At 39.3% G+C, this 20,388-nt stretch overlaps 2 protein-coding genes across 7 annotated transcripts in view; one reads left to right on the top strand and one right to left on the bottom strand.

Moving 5' to 3' along the window:
• RTN4IP1 (reticulon 4 interacting protein 1) overlaps window positions 1-20,388 on the bottom strand; it is a 133,888-nt gene that overhangs the window by 49,980 nt on the left and 63,520 nt on the right. The window contains exons 1-2 of one of the 5 annotated variants that reach the window (XM_044924357.2): window positions 2,310-2,451; window positions 887-1,281 (exon numbers count right to left, since the gene is read on the bottom strand). The exons of 1 other annotated variant lie outside the window; for it this stretch is intronic. In XM_044924357.2, coding sequence (XP_044780292.1) covers window positions 887-1,160 — 274 coding nt within the window. In that variant the 5' untranslated portion in view covers window positions 1,161-1,281; window positions 2,310-2,451. Of the gene's footprint in view, window positions 1-886; window positions 1,574-2,309; window positions 2,452-20,388 lie in introns of those variants that run through there. 3 more of the 5 variants (XM_044924359.2, XM_006076409.4, XR_006542417.2) reach the window with 3 other exon arrangements.
• QRSL1 (glutaminyl-tRNA amidotransferase subunit QRSL1) overlaps window positions 1,659-20,388 on the top strand; it is a 34,846-nt gene continuing 16,116 nt past the window's right edge. Inside the window, exons 1-5 of one of the 2 annotated variants that reach the window (XM_006076410.4) lie at window positions 1,659-1,812; window positions 12,874-13,033; window positions 13,487-13,585; window positions 14,817-14,913; window positions 18,727-18,903. In XM_006076410.4, coding sequence (XP_006076472.1) covers window positions 1,789-1,812; window positions 12,874-13,033; window positions 13,487-13,585; window positions 14,817-14,913; window positions 18,727-18,903 — 557 coding nt within the window. In that variant the 5' untranslated portion in view covers window positions 1,659-1,788. The remainder of the gene's footprint in view (window positions 1,813-12,873; window positions 13,034-13,486; window positions 13,586-14,816; window positions 14,914-18,726; window positions 18,904-20,388) is intronic. The other variant, XM_044924356.2, reaches the window with a different exon arrangement.

A 20,388-nucleotide genomic window follows, 5' to 3' on the forward strand; every position in this document is an offset into this window, starting at 1 on the left:
ACTAAAAAGTGAAAAGAAAGTGAAATTAATGCTAATAATATTTCACTTAATATATCCAAAATATTATCAGATCAATATATAATGAATATAAAATTAATAAGACATTTTACGCTCATTTTTTACTGTCTTGAAATCTAGTGTATATTTTATACTAACCGTACATCCCAATTCAGACTAGCCACATTTCAATTGCTCACTTTTTGTCATTATTTTCCAAAGTGAAAGTAATTCACAGTAATCAATCTTTTCAGCACTGTAATAACTGCATAAGGAATATAGTGCACTCCAACTTTGTCAATAACCCCTAGCAGAAATTAAGATAACATTATTTCCATTGAAGATGGAGCACAACAGAAAAGCGTATTTTAACTTCCAAGGGCAGAACGCAACAACAAAATGAGGAAAAGTACTGTGTCCATATCTTGGCATCCTGTTCTGCTGTTTTGTCCACTGAACCGTTAGAAAAAGCTGGGAGTAGTGGAAGGGCAAACTCAAATTATTATGAAAATGCAAATTCTGAACTGATGTGAAAACATAACCATATCTTTAAAACCTGTGATGGACCTCAGAATATCATAAAGTTCCTAGCAAAATGTACCAGAAAGCTAGCTGTGGATCCAATTCTCAAGTCCCAATTTACATATTTAAGGTAGCACTGGAAGCAATTCAAACTTATATTTTGTAAAAGATTAAAGCATACCATGGACATTGCCAGTTCAAAAATTTTTGAAATACCTACTGAGATACTGTCAAAACCCTAAACCATTTCTTTGTGTTAACCCCCCAAAAAGTAGTCAATAACAGCTAATCTTTTAAAACTGATCCCAGATGAGGTTGTCTCAAGTTAAAAAAAAAAAGGTAATGAGCAATGTCTTTTGAAACTTACTTCTCATATTAACATCTATAGGATTTATACTTGCAGCGTGAACTTTGATAATGACTTCATTTGGATAGTGTATCATTGGTATCATCATGTTCTGGGTAAATCGAAGCACTTCATTACTCCCATATTTATCTATCACCCAAGCAGGCATGACAGTGCTTCTCGGAGAGGTAGTACTAATTTTTCGAACTGAAGGCTTTTGTACAACTTGGCTTCTCCAGAAGCAAACCGCAGTGCATGCATTTCTTCTAAACACACAGGTCTTCAGAAATCCCATTGTAAACAGTGGTTGAATTACGTGCCCTAATTAAAAGGCACTTAAACGGGATCAAACCCTCACACCTGAATTCCGTCAAATTCCGTCTGAATTCCGCCAAACACTCTGGCCGGTTTCAAAGCTGAGAATTTTAAAATGCAGACAGATTAATGGAGCAATCAAAGAAAGAAGAGTATGGATTTACTTTACTCTTCACATCTGAAATACTCCAATTAACATTCCAATCAGTATGCCATTCATTCTCCTCCTCCCTTACACCAGCTCCCCTTAAAAACAAAACCCCTAAAATCCTGCCCTATCCCGGAAGCCCTCTGAGGGAGAAGCCGACTCCTCTCGCGATCCAGACGCCACAGAAATTCACACTTCCAGGGTTCCGCCGCGACCCTAGCCCGGAGTCTCCTTGTCACGCTTTCTCTTTCCCTTCGGGACTTGCTTAGCGGCACCAGCCAATCGTGTGCAAAGATCTTTTGCCTTGGGCTGCAATTCGACCAATCCGAGAACTCGGTGCTGACAGGGTCTGTGATGATCAAAGATGGCTGCGCCCATGTAATACCAGCAGCGGCAACTGACCTTTCTGTTTTTCTCCTCGTCACCTTGTCCCTGGGGTGGCAGACGGGGCACGAGGACCATGTTGGGCCGGACCCTGCGAGAAGTGAGTCGAATTGTCTGCTGAGGGTCCAAGAGGTCGGGAAGATTCGGGGAGTCCTTGTTCTTGTGGACGCGCCCCCCCCCCCCCCCCCTTCCTAACCGCGTCTTGGTCAGCCTCGCTGCCTTCTTCCTTAGAACTTGGCGGGATTCGGACCTCCGAGTCCTTAGGCTGTGCTCCTTGTATCCTTTCGGACTTACATTCTCAGCGGGGAAGGCTTCTGCACCGCGGCGTTGTGGGGTGGAAGGCAGAGTGGCTTCTCTCGATTATTCGTTTGCTCAGGCTGCCTCCAGCTCTTGATGGCCTCGAGGTAGGCTCTGCCATATAACGGGGATTTAGCTAGTCCTTGTCCACTACACTCATCTGATGCAGTCCTCACTAAGGACCCCGCAAATCTGTCCCTTGCAAAAGCCAAACTAGTGATTCTTAGCTCCCCACCCCAACCCCGCATATATTCATTCTCCAAGCTTCCACAACCTCCAAGATACCTACGATTTTCTTACCTGCGTCTCCATTTCCTCCACCTCATTTTTGAACTCTAGGCTATATTTGTGAATGTCTTCTGGACAGCTCTTCCAAATGTCCCACAAGCACCCCAGACTCAATTTAACCGAAGTTGACTTAATCATTGTAACAGAACCACCTCTTGCATCTCAATCTACATCATAAAAAACAAAAGCATGATTTCTGATATTCTTTTGTTCAGGATACAAGTGTTATTCCAGTTGCACTTAGATTTTTCTTCATATGTCATGTCCAATAGGTCACTAAACTCTGTTCATTCTTTTTTGAAATTATGTCTGGAGTCTGTTCTCTCATTTTATCCCTGCTCTTAGGGCTTTAATTCAGATCTCCTTGCTTTCTGGCACAGATCTCCCAACCTGCAGAGCTGTCTGATAGCAGACCCACTGCTATCAGAATCACCTTGGGCCCTCCTTAAAAACTACAGCTGTGTCCCCCTCATGCAGGTCATTATGGTAAGACCCAGAGGATATGGTTTAACCTTAGCTCCCAGGTGATTCTGCTGATAGATTTAGCAATTGAGGACCTACCCCACCTTCCATCTTCCATTTGCCTTCCATCTTCCATTTCTATCTTCACTTGGAAAGTCTTTTTCTTTTTCCAACTGGCAGCCTTTTAGAAAACTATAAATTATGAGAACTTTAAATCCATCGGCTTTAAATAATAAACAGCTATTCCCTCAATACATTTTTCTTTTACCATACTAAATTGCATCTGCTTATATTCAGTGAACAATCTAATTAGTTCTTGAAATTTTTAAAAAATATTTTAACTACAAACTTAATGTAAAATGAAATACAACCTAAAAAAACGGGGTATTTTTTTTTTTCTGCCCTCTCCCCCAGCACTGCCTTTTTTGTACCACCGTTCCTCACTAATGTTGTCCAGTGAGCCATTGTGAGAACAATTTTTACCTCAAGGGGGAAAATATATTTAGGGACTCTGACCCAAGGGTAGCCAGAAAGTTGCCTTGACATGATTACTTTCACTTAGTCTCTCCTTTAACAAATATTTATTGATACCTATTGTGCAAAACATTTGGTTATTTTCCCAGACCCTAATATATCTTCTGTCCACTCTGTTATTTCCACATCATTGTACCAGTGCCCCAAATTCTATGAATTAGAGATTAGTACATATTCCATTTTAAAGATGGATCTTTACACATTCCGTATGTAAAGATGCCTGGGACAGTTGAATGATTTATCCATTGTAATTATAATCAATCAGATTTCTCTCCATCACACTCTAGCTGGGATTATCAATTGAAGGAAGAGAAAATTTGTAGGGGAGGGTATTTGGGGAAGGACTGGAAACTGGTGTTTTGAGATAACTTGAGGGACCTGAGTGGAGGCTTAGGGCAGTAGAGGAGCCCTGGGAAGAAGCACTGTTGTGTGTGTGAGTCAGTCGTGGCCGACTCTTTGCAACCCCGTGGACTGTAGCCCACCAGGGGTTCTCCAGGCAAGAATACTGGAGTGGATTGCCATTCCCTTCTCCAGAGGATTTTCCCAACCCAGGGAACGAATCCTGGTCTCCTGCATTGCTGGCAGATTCTTTACCATTTGAGCTATAGAGAAGCATTAAAAAGAGGTAAAATGCCAAATGGGAGATAAAACTGCTACTTGTAAATTTTACCCAGGTGTGTTCAGTAAGGGGAAGCAGCTTACTTTCACTCTTTCTTTTTTAGTGGCCTGATCCCAGTGTTTCTAGGAACCAAACACCACACTAGTATTACTGGCCCTATAATTATATTAAATGGTTATTGTTATATTAAAGAAAATTAATTTTATATCCAATAGGTTTCTTGGGGGTCTAGCCTAAGAACATTTAATTACTGTTCTATGGGAAAATAGATTCCAAATTTTAAACAACTCAGTTCATTCATTCAGTTAACATTTATTGAGCACCTCTGTGTTCTAGACACTGAGGATCAACATGAAGACAGAAATTCCTGCCCTTATGAAACCTACGTTTGTGTGGGGAAGGAGGCATTAAGTAAGTTTAATAATATAATTTCAAGTAGTATACGTGCTATGAAGAAAGGTTAAGCAGGCTATTTTGTTGTTCAGTGACTCAGTCCTGTCCGACTCTACAACCTCATGGACTGCAGCACTCCAGGCTTCCCTGTCTTTCACTGTCTCCCAGAGTTTGCTTAGACTCATGTCCATTGTGTCAGTGATGCCATCCAACCATCTCATTCTCTGTCACCCTTTTTCCTCCTGCCCTCAGTCTTTCCAGCATTAGAGTATAGTGTGATAATTAGTTGGGGGATATGGATGTTTTAGAGGGATCAGGAAAGTTTCTCTGACTGAGTCGGTGATATATAATAGAGACCTGAAAGATAAAAAGGGTGAACCCTGGGAAGAACTGGGAGAAGGGTCTTTGAGGCAGGAAGAAGAGTAAGTGGAAAATCTCTGAAGCAGGGGCAAACTTGACATGTTCAAGGAAGCTCTCTTCTCACCCAAGAGAACTAAACGAGGAGGAGAGTACTGGCAGATGAGGTTAGAGAGAAGCAGGAACCAGATCACCTTTCAGGCCATGAGAAGGAATGTGGGTTTTATTCTAAATGTAATGCAAATCCTCTGGAAGGTTGTGAATCTTTGGACATGATCTGATTTAAAATTTAAAAAGCTCCAGGCTACTCAGGATTGTGGTCTGGAGGAAGGCAAATGGAGAAGCAGGGAGGCCAGTTAGAAGGCCGTTGCCTTGCCAAGAGCTGATGCAGCATGAATAGGGTGGTGGGAGCAGAAGTAATACAAAATAGGGGTTTCGTTTCTTAAGTTTGGGCTTTCTGACAGATTGGATATAGGTTTGATAGAAAGAGACGAGTCAAGGAGGATGCTTGGATTTGGGGCCTGGGCAAGTGGCACAGTGGTAAAGAATCCACCTGCCAGTGCAGGAGACACAAGAGATGCAGGTTCAGTCCCTGGGTCAGGAAAATCCCCTGGAGAAGGAAATGGCAACCCACTCTACTATTCTTGCCTGGAGAATTCCATGGACAGAGGTGCCTAGCAGGCTATAGTTCATGGGGTCACAAACAGTCAAACACAGCTGAGCACAGCACACAGAATCAAGATAGGAAAGATTCTACAGGGAGCGTGTTGTGAGGAGAAAGTTATCAAGGCAGGATAATTTTGAGATGCCTCCAAAGATAACCAAGTGAAGAGGTTGGTTAAGCAGATGGATATAGGAATGTGGAGATCAAGAGAGAAGCTAGGTATGAAGATATGAGTTGGCCAGAGTGGAGGAGATAATTGAAGTTATGCAGTCAGATGAGATCATCTGGGAAGCTGAGTGAAAATATAGAAGAAGGCATAAAACTTTCCAACATTTCGAGGTCAACAGCAGGAAGCACAACTAGCAAAAGAGACTTGAAGGAATGGCCTTAAGTAAGGCAGGAGGAAACCAGAAGGGCTTGGTCTCCTGAAATACAAGTGGAAAAGAAGTGCTTCCAGGAGCGGGTGATGTTGAATGCTGACCCAGACTGAGTGTGACTGCTGGATTTAGAAACGTGAAGCTGACTGGTGATCTTGAAGTGCTGTTTCTTGGAACAATGGAGACAAAAGCAAGAATGTTAAATGGGTGTGTTAAAGAGAGTACCAGTCAACCAGACACTCAGCTCCCAAGGGCTCTTCTATACCTTCAGCATTTATCAAGACAGTTTTTCTTCTGAAAGACAGTCCTTTTCCTCAGTGAATCTCTGATGTTATTAATACCTGTGAAGTTACAAAATGTTCTCTCTCGGTTACAGAGGAGTAAATGCTATTACACTTTGCACAGACAAGTAGTGGAGTATAGTGGTCCGAAGCATGGGCTTCAGAAACAAGATCAGACCTTGGTTGAATCCCAGCTCTGTTGCTTTCTAGCTGTGTGATTTTAAGCAGGAACTTTGGTAATTTATCTGTAGAGTGGAAATAATAATATCAGCCTGTTAATGTGGATATAAAGGTTAAATGAAATGTAAAATGTATAGGATAACACCTGGAACTAAGAGTTATTATTAGCACTGATTTTGTTACAGTGACAAAATTACTAGATTTTATGTGTTTATAGTTTTCTTTGGAAGGACTGATGCTGAAGCTGAAACTCCAGTACTTTGGCCACTTCATGCGAAGAGTTGACTCATTGGAAAAGACTCTGATGCTGGGAGGGATTGGGGGCAGGAGAAGGGGACGACAGAGGATGAGATGGTTGGATGGCATCACTGACTCGATGGACGTGAGTCTGAGTGAACTCTGGGAGTTGGTGATGGACAGGGAGGCCTGGCATGCTGTGATTCATGGGGTCGCAAAGAGTCGGACATGACTGAGTGACTGAACTGAACTGATAGTTTTCTTTTCCCTGGTTCTCTAAGAAGAGTAGTTCCTGCGGAAGATTTCCTCATTTTTACAAGAAGGCGTATTACTTTTCTATTGTTGCATAACAAACTTGTCTTAAAATAACACAGTCTTAAAACACCCACAGTCTGATCATCTCACAGTTTTGTGGGTCAGGGCTGGCGTGGCTGGGTTCTCTACTCAGTCTCACAAGGCTGGTCGTAAGGTGTCAACCAGAGCTGCAGATTCTTTGCATGCCTTGGGATCCTCTTTCCACCTCACTGGTGGGCAGAATCCATTGCTTTGAGGTTGCAGGACTGAGGTCCCAGTTTTCTTGCTGGATGGTAGAGTAAATGAGCTCAGGAGACAGGAGATGTGGGATGATGATTAGAACTGAGGTTTGGGAGAATATACAGATGCTGGTAATGACATAGTCTGGGCTGTGACCATGTGAGTGGGTAACTGGAGTGAAGTGAAGAATTTGTGTCAAGGGAGTTCAAGAACTGAGAGGCCCGGTGTCAGTGTACCTGACTTGAAGTTTGAAGTCAACAAAAATAGCTACAGTGAACCAGCTGCTAAAATCTTTCATAAATGACAAGGAGTACCAGGGAGACTGTTAGAGTAATATAATCTCCTCCAAGACCTGTGCTTCAGATGAGCTGGGGGTTTTGAGAAAAGAGGCAAGAAAAAGGCATATGAGGACAAGGGGAACACCTGCCCACACAATCTCCCCTCCCCACTGGACTCTGGTACATGGTAAGTAAGAACTAAAACAGCCATCCTGTGGGAAAACTGCAGGAGAAGCAGTGGCCTTAAGGAAAAGTCTAGTTTCCATTTGAGAAAAGAAATGCTAGGGAGAGAGAATTTGTTTTCTTAATGAAAACTTTTCCACTTGATTTCATCTTATATTCAGATATGACACTTTTAGTTTTGCTCCGAGGGATCTTACAATTTGTCATAATCCTTGTGCCTAGTCCATTCTAGCTAATTAGCATCTTTGTTTTCATTTCCCTTCTTGATTTTCTCAAATCTAGATTTCCTAAATACGGTCCTCACAGGATCACCATTTAAAATGAATACTCCCAGAATAGTATGGAGCTTCCTTAAAAAAACAAAAATAGAGCTACTATATGACCCTGCAGTCCCACTCCTGGGCATATATCCAGAGAAAACCATAATTTGAAAAGATGTATGCACCTCAGTGTTCATTGCAAGACTATTTACAATAGCCAGAACATGGAAACAACCTGAATGTCCAACAGATGAAAGGATAAAGAAGATATGCTATCTTTACACAATGGACATTCAGATCAGATCAGATCAGTCCCTCAGTCGTGTCCGACTCTTTGCAACCCCATGAATTGCAGCACGCCAGGCCTCCCTGTCCATCACCAACTCCCGGAGTTCACTCAGACTCACATCCATTGAGTCAGTGATGCCATCCAGCCATCTCATTCTCTGTCGTCCCCTTCTCCTCTTGCCCCCAATCCCTTCCAGCATCAGAGTCTTTTCCAATGAGTCAACTCTTTGCATGAGGTGGCCAAAGTACTGGAGTTTCAGCTTTAGCATCATTCCTTCCAAAGAAATCCCAGGGCTGATCTCCTTCAGAATGGACTGGTTGGATCTCCTTGCAGTCCAAGGGACTCTCAACAGTCTTCTCCAACACCACAGTTCAAAAGCATCAATTCTTCGGCATTCAGCCTTCTTCACAGTCCAACTCTCACATCCATACATGACCATTGGAAAAACCATAGCCTTGACTAGACTAACTTTTGTTGGCAAAGTAATGTCTCTGCTTTTGAATATGCTATCTAGGTTGGTCATAACTTTCCTTCCAAGGAGTAAGTGTCTTTTAATTTCATGGCTGCAGTCACCATCTGTAGTGAGTTCGGAGCCCCCCAAAATAAAGTCTGACACTGTTTCCACTGTTTCCCCATCTATTTCCCATGAAGTGGTGGGACTGGATGCCATGATCTTCGTTTTCTGAATGTTGAGCTTTAAGCCAACTTTTTCACTCTCCACTTTCACTTTCATCAAGAGGCTTTTGAGTTCCTCTTCACTTTCTGCCATAAGGGTGGTCTCATCTGCATATCTGAGGTTATTGATATTTCTCCCAGCAATCTTGATTCCAGCTTGTGTTTCTTCCAGCCCAGCGTTTCTCATGATGTACTCTGCATAGAAGTTAAATAAACAGGGTGACACTATACAGCCTTGACAAACTTCTTTTCCTATTTGGAACCAGTCTGTTGTTCCATGTCCAGTTCTAACTGTTGCTTCCTGACCTGCATACAGATTTCTCAAGAGGCAGGTCAGGTGGTCTGGGATTCCCATCTCTTTCAGAATTTTCCACAGTTTATTGTGATGCACACAGTCAAAGGCTTTGGCATAGTCAAGAAAGCAGAAATAGATGTTTTTCTGGAACTCTCTTGCTTTTTCCATGATCCAGCAGATGTTGGCAATTTGATCTCTGGTTCCTCTGCCTTTTCTAAAACCAGCTTGAACATCTGGAAGTTCACGGTTCACGTATTGCTGAAGCCTGGCTTGGAGAATTTTGAGCATTACTTTACTAGCGTGTGAGATGAGTACAATTGTGCAGTAGTTTGAGCATTCTTTGGCATTGCCTTTCTTTGGGATTGGAATGAAAACTGACCTTTTCCAGTCCTGTGGCCACTGCTGAGTTTTCCAAATTTGCTGGCATAATGGGACATTACTCAGCCATAAAAAAATAAAAATGAAATAATGCCACTTGCAGCAATGTGGATGGACCTGGAGATTATCATACTAAGTGAAGTAAGCCAAAGACAAAGACGTGATACTGCTTATACATGGAATCTTAAAAAATAATGATACAACTGAACTTACATACAGAATAGAAATAGACCCACAGACATAGATATCAAACTTATGGTTACCAAAAGGAAAGAGGAGGGGATAAATTAGGAGTTTGAGATTAACATATACACACTACTACACATAAAACAGATAACACACAAGGACCTACTTTATAGCACAGGGAAATATACTCAATATTATGTAGTAACCTATAACGGAAAAGAAAATCTGGGGGGAAAAACGTCGTATTTGTAACTGAATCACTTTGCTTTACACCTGAAACCAGCACAACACTGTAGATCAGATATAGCTCAATAAATAAATGAGCACTCCAGACAGTCTGATTTCTTGCCTTTGTAACCACAGCTGCAACTCCTTACCTCTTCCTGTCATAGGAGTTGGCGAGTCAGAAGGCAACGTGAGGATAATGGGCATTAGGGGACTTGAGGGGAGGCAAAAAGAGGAGACAATAGCAGACATAATCTTCCTCGTGTTTACGGTTCTGCTCTGGGGTAGGCCTGTTTATATACCTCTGTGTCTGTCCAGCTTTGTGCTTCTGCAAGTTCTGATACTTGCAGCCTATGTACATAAGCCCACTCCATATTTACAGTATCAGAACACACTGCTGTCTTTTCTTTCTCTTCCGCTCCACTCTTCTCAAGCATCATACAAACCATTCAGCAGTAATACCTTTTTTGTTACATTCAGTTATCTCCTTTGAGTCAAGCCCAGCTGCCCCTCACCAACCGCCGACCCTCCCAGTATCCCCATGGTAGCCCTTTCCTCCTCCTGTGCATCAGCATTAGCGGCCCTCTCAGTGGCCTATTGGCACTACTTTTCTAGCTCAACACCCTCAGGCCTAAGAATACCACCTCTCTGATGATTTATTCAACAGTTTAGAGCAGAACACTTGCAGATTTTCCCCTAAATGCAAACACCTATTGCTTGATATATATTCAGTCAGTTCAGTTCAGTCGCTCAGTCATGTCCGACTCTTTGCGACCCCATGAATCGCAGCACGCCAGGCCTCCCTGTCCATCACCAACTCCCGGAGTGCACCCAGACCCACATCCATCGAGTCAGTGATTCCATCCAGCCATCTCATCCTCTGTCGTCCCCTTCTCCTCCTGCCCCCAATCCCTCCCAGCATCAGAGTCTTTTCCAATGAGTCAACTCTTCGTATGAGGTGGCCAAAGTACTGGAGTTTCAGCTTCAGCATCATTCCTTCCAAAGAAATCCCAGGGCTGATCTCCTTCAGAATGGACTGGTTGGATCTCCTTGCAGTCCAAGGGACTCTCAAGAGTTTTCTCCAACACCACAGTTCAAAAGCATCAATTCTTTGGCACTCAGCCTTCTTCACAGTCCAACTCTCACATCCATACATGACCACAGGAAAAACCATAGCCTTGACTAGATGAACCTTTGTTGGCAAAGTAATGTCTCTGCTTTTGAATATGCTATCTAGGTTGGTCATAACTTTCTGTCCAAGGAGTAAGTGTCTTTTAATTTCATGGCTGCAGTCACCATCTGTAGTGAGTTCGGAGCCCCCCAAAATAAAGTCTGACACTGTTTCCACTGTTTCCCCATCTATTTCCCATGAAGTGGTGGGACCGGATGCCATGATCTTCGTTTTCTGAATGTTGAGCTTTAAGCCACCTTTTTCACTCTCCACTTTAACTTTCATCAAGAGGCTTTTGAGTTCCTCTTCACTTTCTGCCATAAGGGTGGTGTCATCTGCATATCTGAGGTTATTGATATTTCTCCCGGCAATCTTGATTCCAGCTTGTGCTTCATCCAGCCCAGCGTTTCTCATGATGTACTCTGCATAGAAGTTAAATAAACAGGGTGACACTATACAGCCTTGACAAACTTCTTTTCCTATTTGGAACCAGTCTGTTGTTCCATGTCCAGTTCTAACTGTTGCTTCCTGACCTGCATACAGATTTCTCAAGAGGCAGGTCAGGTGGTCTGGGATTCCCATCTCTTTCAGAATTTTCCACAGTTTATTGTGATGCACACAGTCAAAGGCTTTGGCATAGTCAAGAAAGCAGAAATAGATATTTTTCTGGAACTCTCTTGCTTTTTCCATGATCCAGCAGATGTTGGCAATTTGATCTCTGGTTCCTCTGCCTTTTCTAAAACCAGCTTGAACATCAGGAAGTTCACGGTTCACGTATTGCTGAAGCCTGGCCTGGAGAATTTTGAGCATTACTTTACTAGCGTGTGAGATGAGTACAATTGTGTGGTAGTTTGAGCATTCTTTGGCATTGCCTTTCTTTGGGATTGGAATGAAAACTGACCTTTTCCAGTCCTGTGGCCACTGCTGAGTTTTCCAAATTTGCTGGCATATTGAGTGCAGCACTTTCACAGCATCATCTTTCAGGATTTGAAATAGCTCAACTGGAATTCCATCAACTCCAGTAGCTCTGTTCGTAGTGATGCTTTCTAAGGCCCACTTGACTTCACATTCCAGGATGTCTGGCTCTAGGTCAGTGATCACACCATCATGATTATCTGGGTCGTGAAGTTCTTTTTTGTACAGTTCTTCTGTGTATTCTTGCCACCTCTTCTTAATATCTTCTGCTTCTGTTAGGTCCATACCATTTCTGTCCTTTATCGAGCCCATCTTTGCATGAAATGTCCCATTGGTATCTCTAATTTTCTTGAAGAGATCTCTAGTCTTTCCCATTCTGTTGTTTTCCTGTATTTCTTTGCATTGATCACTGAGGAAGGCTTTCTTATCTCTTCTTTGGAACTCTGCATTCAGATGCTTATATCTTTCCGTTTCTCCTTTGCTTTTCGCTTCTCTTCTTTTTACAGCTATTTGTAAGGCCTCCCCAGACAGCCATTTTGCTTTTTTGCATTTCTTTTTCTTGGGGATGGTCTTGATCCCTGTCTCCTGTACTGTCACGAACCTCATTCCATAGTTCATCAGGCACTCTATCTATCAGATCTAGGCCCTTAAATCTATTTCTCACTTCCACTGTATAATCATAAGGGATTTGATATAGGTCATACCTGAATGGTCTAGTGGTTTTCCCTACTTTCTTCAGTCAACATACAGGACAGGCTAAGCTTCCACTGGGGCAGTGAGAAATCGTGAAGGAGCAAATGTTAAGAAGTTACCCTTTACTATTTGTGTGACTTTGAGCAAATCATTTAACCTCTCTGAGCTTCAGTTAATTTATCTATAAAGTGAGGTTAATAATTAGTTGGTTGTTTTAAGGGCCAAATAAAGAAATAATGCATGTAAAGCAACAGTAGTGCCTGGTCTTGGTTTTGAATCTAAACCTCACTTCAAATTTTTATATTTAACCACTCTATCTGCCTATCTCAGTATAACATTTGAAACTTGTGCAGACTCAGCAGAAGTTTTTTGGAATTGTGTATATTCTAGGTTTCTGTGGCACTGAAACAAGGCCAAATCACACCAACTGAGCTCTGTCAAAAATGTCTCTCCCTTATCAAGAAGACTAAGTTTCTAAATGCGTACATTACTGTATCAGAAGAAGTGGCCTTAAAGCAAGCTGAAGAATCAGAGAAAAGATATAAGAAAGGTAAATTACTTTGACTTGTACTTAATTGTTACATCCCGAGAGAAAGAGTTTAATTGGATATAGCAGTTTCCATTTGGCAGGTAGAGCTTTAAACATAAAATAAAAAAAACTTCCCTTATTTAAAGACCTGGGGAATTCCCTGGAGATTCAGTGGTTAGGACTCCACACTTCCACTGCTAGGGGCTCATGCTCAGTCCCTGGTTGGGGAACTAAGACCCCACAAATCTCGTGGTATGGCCAAATAAAAAAAATTATTTTTTAAAAGAAGAACTGGTATGAGATATAATAAAAATGAGACTAATTTTATAATGTCCAACTTGTAATAATTTCTAACACAAATTTGATTTCTGAAGAAGTATCTTTAGCAAGCTAGTAGCTGTCTTAATAACTAGGATTAATGTCTCTGTATTTCGAACTAGATATCTTTTCTATTCTTTGGGTTTCTTCATGCAGGTCACTCACTGGGAGATTTAGATGGAATTCCTGTTGCAGTAAAAGATAACTTTAGCACATCCGGCATTGAGACAACCTGCGCATCAAACATGCTGAAAGGTAAGGTGTGGCTAGCCAGAGCGTTATTTTATAAAAATAAGTGTTTTTCAGTTTAAAGATAAGATACTAATGCACCAAGATATCTTAGACTAGTTATATCTGCAAAGGAAATAACTTATGGTGGAATATTACCTTCTTACTATTTGCTCTTTCAGAATGCAAAGTTATTCTTCAGAGGTAGGCCTGCTTAACAGAGGAATCCTATTTAGGAAGATAACATCACTGCAAACACACTAAGTGAACTCTTAACTCCTCCAACTTCCACTCGTTGATAGTATAGAAATAAGTATAAAGTGGCTGTCATTACCCCCTCTTTTGCAGATGGTATAAGGATTTATTATTAATAACATCTACTGTTTGATTATTTTTGTCACTATACTTAGTATAATGATGCTTAGTTTTAATTTTTTAAGTTTAGTAGGTCAAAAAGGAATCCTATTTATCAATATATGGTTGGATCCTAGGAGGAAAAAGAAATGGAAAAAGGATAGAGAACTTCACACTAAAATTAATATTCTGAGGTATATGCCCCAAGTTCCTTTGATAAAGTAAACTGTTGTTAATTGTTTGCGAATATACACTAGATAGAGGAAATTTTAATTGACAATAAAGATCTATCCCTGCTGGAAATAGATAAAAATTGCTGTGTGATATAGCACATCTGAGAAGAAAAAGTCAATGCAATGAGCAGAATGATTTGTGATTAATTTCAAATGACTTGGGTACCTCGCTATCATTCAATATTTTGTAGTACTGTTAAAGTCAATATTTTTAGATTATAAAGATGATGAATATAGAGACTTTCTTTGGAAAAAATAGCAAGCAGTCAGCAGCAGAAAAACATTAACTTTCAGAAGAAAGTACAACTTAAATTAGGAATAAGTAGCATTTGTCAATATGAATTGCTTAATTGGAGTTTAAAATTGTTTCTTAAATAGGATTTACATGTTCACTGTTTTCTTTCCTATGATAAAAATTACTGAATTTTTAGGAGGATAGGGGCAAGAAAGGGGAGGGGATTAAGAGGTATAAGTGACTGTATAAAATAAATAAGCTATAAGAGTATATTGTACAGAACAGGGAATATAGACAACATTTTTTAATAACTTTAAATGGAATATAACCTGTAAAATATTTGAATCACTATGTTTTACACCTGTAATATAACATTTAAATCAGCTATACCTCAGTTTTGTTTTTGTTTTTTTAAAGAAAACTGAATTTTTTTCAGGTTATGTACCACCTTATAATGCCACAGTAGTTCAGAAGTTGTTGGATCAGGGAGCTCTGCTAATGGGAAAAACAAACTTAGATGAGTTTGCTATGGGGTAAGTAAAATTAAAATTTTCTTTTCCTGTATTTCTTTCATCTGTGTCTTCAACTTCATTATGTGTAGGTACCTAAAAGTAGTGTGATTTCGTGAGAACTCTCTTGCCAATTCCTTGCTAGTTCCTCAGTTCCTCCATGAGAGATTACGTTAGTGAGGTGGTTTCGTGAGGACTCTCTCTGCCAATTTTTCAGTCCCTCCATGAGAGCTGGTGTTCTGCTGATAGATATCTCACTTTGGTTTTGATTTGCATTTCCCCGATGACTAACAGTGTTGATCATCATGTGTTTATTTTGCTATCCATATATCTTTGGTGAAGTATCTATTCAAATCTTCTCAATGAGTTGTAAGAGTTTTTCCCCATATAGTCTGGATTCAAGTCCATTATCAGATAGGTGATTTGCAAATAGGTTCTCTGAGTCTCTGGCTTGTCTTTGCATCCTCTGAATATGCCTTTCAAATAGCAAAAGTTTTTAGTTTTGATGAAGTCCAGTTCGTTGTTTTCTTCCTTTAATGACTCATGGTTTTGTGTCTTTGCCAAGAAAGCTTTACCTTTTCCAAGGTCATCAAGACTTTTTTTTCCAATGTTTTCTCCTAGAAGTTTTATAGTTTTAGTTCTTAAATTTAAAATTGTAATCCAGTTAATTTTTTGTAGATTATGTGAAGAAAGCAAAAGTTCATTTTTTTGCATGTCTATCATATATATCTGGGACCATAGGAATTCAAATTAAATTACTTTGATTCCTTTGCCAAAAATCAGTCCAACATATGTATAGATCCATTTCTGGATTCTGTTCTGTTGATTTGTGTATTCCTAATCCATTATCATGATATCTTGATTATTGTAGCTTCATAGTAAGCCTTGCAGGAAGGCAATGGCACCCCACTCCAGTACTCTTGCCTGGAAAATCCCATGGATGGAGGAGTCTGGTGGGCTGCAGTCCATGGGATCGCTAAGAGTCGGACACTACTAAGCGACTTCACTTTCACTTTTCACTTTCATGCATTGGAGAAGGAAATGGCAACCCACTCCCGTGTTCTTGCCTGGAGAATCCCAGGGACGGGGGAGCCTGGTGGGCTGCCGTCTGTGGAGTCACAGAGTCGAACACGACTGAAGCAACTTAGCAGCCGCAGCAGCAGGTCCTTTGCATTTCCATATAAGTTTTAGAATTGAATTAATAATTTCACAGAGAAGCTTGATGGGATTTTGATTGTGGTGGTATTGACTTATAGATTAGGTTTTAGAAAATTGACATCTTAATATGTGCCTTCTGATGTATGACTCTATATTTTTCCATTTATTTAGACTTTAATTTTTCTCAGCAATATTTATGATTTTCTATATATGAATCTCGCACATAATTTGCCATATCTATCTCCAAGTATTTCATGTTTTTTTTACTATTACAGAAAATGTTATTTTCTTTTCAATTTCTAATTGTTTAACATTGTTAGAATACATGGAAATGCAATTTACTTTTCTATGTTAACCTATTATTTTTATCCTGTGACCTTGCTAAGCTCCCTTATTAATTCTAGTTGATCTTATAGATTATTTGGTATATTTTATGTAAATGATCTTGTAGCCTACAATAGAGACACTTTTATTTATTTATCTTGCCTTATTGCACCAGTTAGGACCTTAAGTACAATATTGAATAAAGATGATAAGAGCAGATATCCTTGCCTTTTTCCTGATCATGAGGAAAACATTTAGTTTTTCATCAGAAGCACTTTTTATTTCCCCATTTGTAATGTTTGTAATATTTGCTTGGTCTGTGTTTCCTATTTCATAGAAGCAGATTCCTTGATTCTCCAAAACTGGTATTTATTAGAATCTAGTAAATATGTGTTGAATAAATAAATCTGTGGAAATAAAGTTGAACCTAGGTTTTTAGGACATTGCCTTGAACGGCTGGTCAGCATGAACATCACCAATGAGGGTGAAGTGATACTGTGTACCTTCTTCCCTGAGAAGGAACATCATCACCTATGCAGTGTTCCAGCTGAAAATGTGTAACCCGAAGCTAATAACAAGGAGACAAAAGACAAATCTGAAATGAGATATCTTCTATTAAAATGTCAGTATCATAAAAAAAGCAAAGGCTGTGAAAATGTTCCAGATTAAAAGAGGCTAAAGAAGTTAAAACCTAAAACTCATAGAAGTGTAGGAGAAAATCTTTATGACCTTGAATTATACAAAGATTTCTTAGAGGGAACACATAAAGTAGTCTGTAAAGTTAAAAACTGGTAAATTGAATTTCATTAAAATTAAGAACTTTTGTATTTAATGCACTGTTAAAAATGAAAAAACAAGCCACACACTTAGCAAAAATACTTGCAAGACATATGTCTGACCAAGAACTGGTATCCAGTATATATTGAATCTTTTCCAACTCAATAGTAAGAAAACCAATTTTTTTAAAAAAGATATAAAGAGATGTAAAATCATATATCAAATTGACAAACACATCAAACATGGTTAGTCATTTAGGAAATGCAAATTAAAGCCACACTGAAGTACATACACCTAATAATTAGAATGGCTTAAAAAATGACAATGTTAAGTGCTGACAGGGATGGAGAACAACTGGATTCTCATACAATGCTGGTAGGGAATGCAAAATGGTATAGCCACTTGGGAAAATAGTTTAGCAGTTTCTTATAAAGTTAAACATACACTTACCATAAGAGCCAGCAATCTCAATCCTAGGTATTTACCCAAGAGATGAAGACTTGTGTTTATATGGAAGCCCTGGCTGGGGCCTTTCACTACAATATTTATTGTAGCTTTATTCAAATTGCTAAAAACAGGAAGCAACTCAGTGTTCTTGGCTGGTGAAAAAAGTTAAAGAGGTTAAAGAGAAAAGTTTAATATAATTCTTAACTCTAGACTTGATCCTATACTGGAAAAAGGGAAAATGCTATAAAGGACATTATTGGATCAAATGAAAAAACTGGATTACATGTGGTAGATTTGATAAAAGTATTGTATTGCTGTTAAATTTACTGAGATAACTATACTGTGACTGTGTAAGAGACTATTCTTTGTCTTAGGAAAAGCTCAAGTATTTGGGGTAACGGGCCATAATATGTATAATTTACCCTTAAGTAGCTCAGGAAAAATATGTACAGCCACACACACAGAGCACACAAATGATAAAACAAATGGGGTAAAAGGTGAACAATAGGTGAGCCTGGGTAAAGGGTATACGTTTTTTCATACTGTTTTTATTTCTGTAAGTTGTCTATTAGGTTGAAGTTTCTTCAAAAGTAAAAAAGGTTATTAGCATTCACTAAGAATATCTCCCAGAAAAGTTCTTTTTTTTTTTTGGCTGAGCCACACAGCTTGTGGGATCTTAGTTCCCCAACAAGAGGTGGGAACTGTGCCCCCTGCAGTGGAAGTGTGGAGTCCTAACCGCTGGACTGCCAGGGAATTGCCCTCTTAAAACTTCTGATTAAAAGAGGAATTCCTTCAAAAGACTACTTATTAACTGTTTGGATGTTTGTGACACTTTTCAATTGGAAGACCTTAATTTATGAAGAAAATCATCTTATGCTGAATTGGATTATCAGTTGGGATAAAAATTTCCTTTTCTTAACAGATTGGTTTTTCCAACTTTCTACCACAAATGCTTTTACTTCTCATCCTTCAACTCCGCAACCATCTAAAGAAAGCTACAACTCAGCAGCCTTGCTACCTTTTCTGATTCAAGTTATAGTGGATTATACAGTGTTAGAAGCAAATAATGTAATCAGGAGATCACATAAAAAGAGTTTTATTAAGATATCTTGCTTCACTTCTTCGTCTCAGATCTGGAAGCACAGATGGCATATTTGGACCAGTTAAAAACCCGTGGAGTTATTCAAAACAATATAGAGAAAAGAGGAAGGAAAACTCTCACAGTGAGAATGAGGATTCAAATTGGCTTATAACCGGAGGAAGCTCAGGAGGAAGTGCGGCGGCCGTGTCAGCGTTCACGTGCTTTGCGTAAGATATTTTTTTCTATCTGTACTTTAGAACCCAACCCAATACAGATAGTCATAAACCATACACAAAATCCAACAGTAGACTCATTCATACCTTGGTGTTTTTATTTCTCTTTAGCTATTTGTGCTCACTAGTGTATCAAAATTGTATCTTAGAAATACCCTCAACTATACAGTACACATATGTATATTTTATACATTAACTTTAAGACATTTAAACCCTTCCTGTGTAGTATCTGGTCTCCTTTAAAACATGATTTTACAGATCTTCTAGAATAAGAATAAATCAGTTAGCTTAACCAGACTTAATTGAATTTCATTTTAAAAATTATTTATTTGGGTATCTGTTCACTGATTGTACATATATTTACAGATTAACATACCTTGGCTTTAGTTGAGTGCTACTGAGCTAAATTACTAGCTGTGATTTATCCTTCAGCTAAACCCAACTTTGCCAAAAAATAAGGAAGGCAGGAAGGAAAGAAAAGGCTAATATTTATCTATAAAATAGAATATTTTAAGAAGTGTTTTTATAAATCTGCAACTAAAAATATATATCAGTAAGTAAAGTTTTTTCAAATTTGTAGGGAGATGATTTGTTCAGCTGTCATACTTTGTATTCTGAATCCATCAATCATGCTTTATGTCTTAAGTCTCATTTGTAATGCATTTCTTAACCATCTAAAAAAGAGTAAATAAATATTGCTGTTACTATATTTATTTTATTGGTTTCAGTTTAACCAAATAGAATGTTTTCTTTAGTAGTACTATATGTATTTTATCTCTCCTTAATTATCCACTGAAACTAAGCTGTTTCACAGGCATTGCAATCAATAAATTATTTATATTTTTTTAGAGCTATGGAGATTTAGATTCTACAGGTTTTTTGTTTTTTAGTTTCCCTGAAATCTTGTTAACAAGTAAAACCATTTCATTTTATCTCTGTGGAATTTTACAGCACCACATTAATATTAATGAGAGTTCTGACAAGGGAGGATTGCAAGATTAGGTGCTTTTTTCTATCCTCATCACCCCACTTAGTGTTCATCTTACTGAATGTGCTTTGAGAAGGTGGCACTTTGACACATAATTCCTATGGAAATGTAGGTTTTACTTTTACACAGCTGTCAGGGAATCCTAATAAGAAAATGTGTCCTTTTAGAAACCGTGAAAGCAGCCACCTGATTCTGTGGCTCAAGAGGACTTGGTAAGAAAGGCAGTTAATTTGCATTTTCTGTAGAGCACAAGGACCATGTGACAGTCCCTGAGCCTTGTTCAGCCCAAAGCTTCAGTCTGAGTGTACTCAGGGGGCTCAGACCCAAAGTGACTCCAGAGGGAATGGGCCCCGACTGTCAGGTGTTCTGATTTGTTTCTTTTATAATAGTTTTTAAAACAGGAAAATTCTAGGAGTACTATGCAGCCACTAAAAGGAATGCGTTAGAGCACTATGTCATGACATGGGAAGAAATCCAAAATACACTGAAGT

Source organism: Bubalus bubalis, chromosome 10, assembly GCF_019923935.1.
Source record: "Bubalus bubalis isolate 160015118507 breed Murrah chromosome 10, NDDB_SH_1, whole genome shotgun sequence".
Classification (NCBI taxonomy): Eukaryota; Metazoa; Chordata; class Mammalia; order Artiodactyla; family Bovidae; genus Bubalus; species Bubalus bubalis.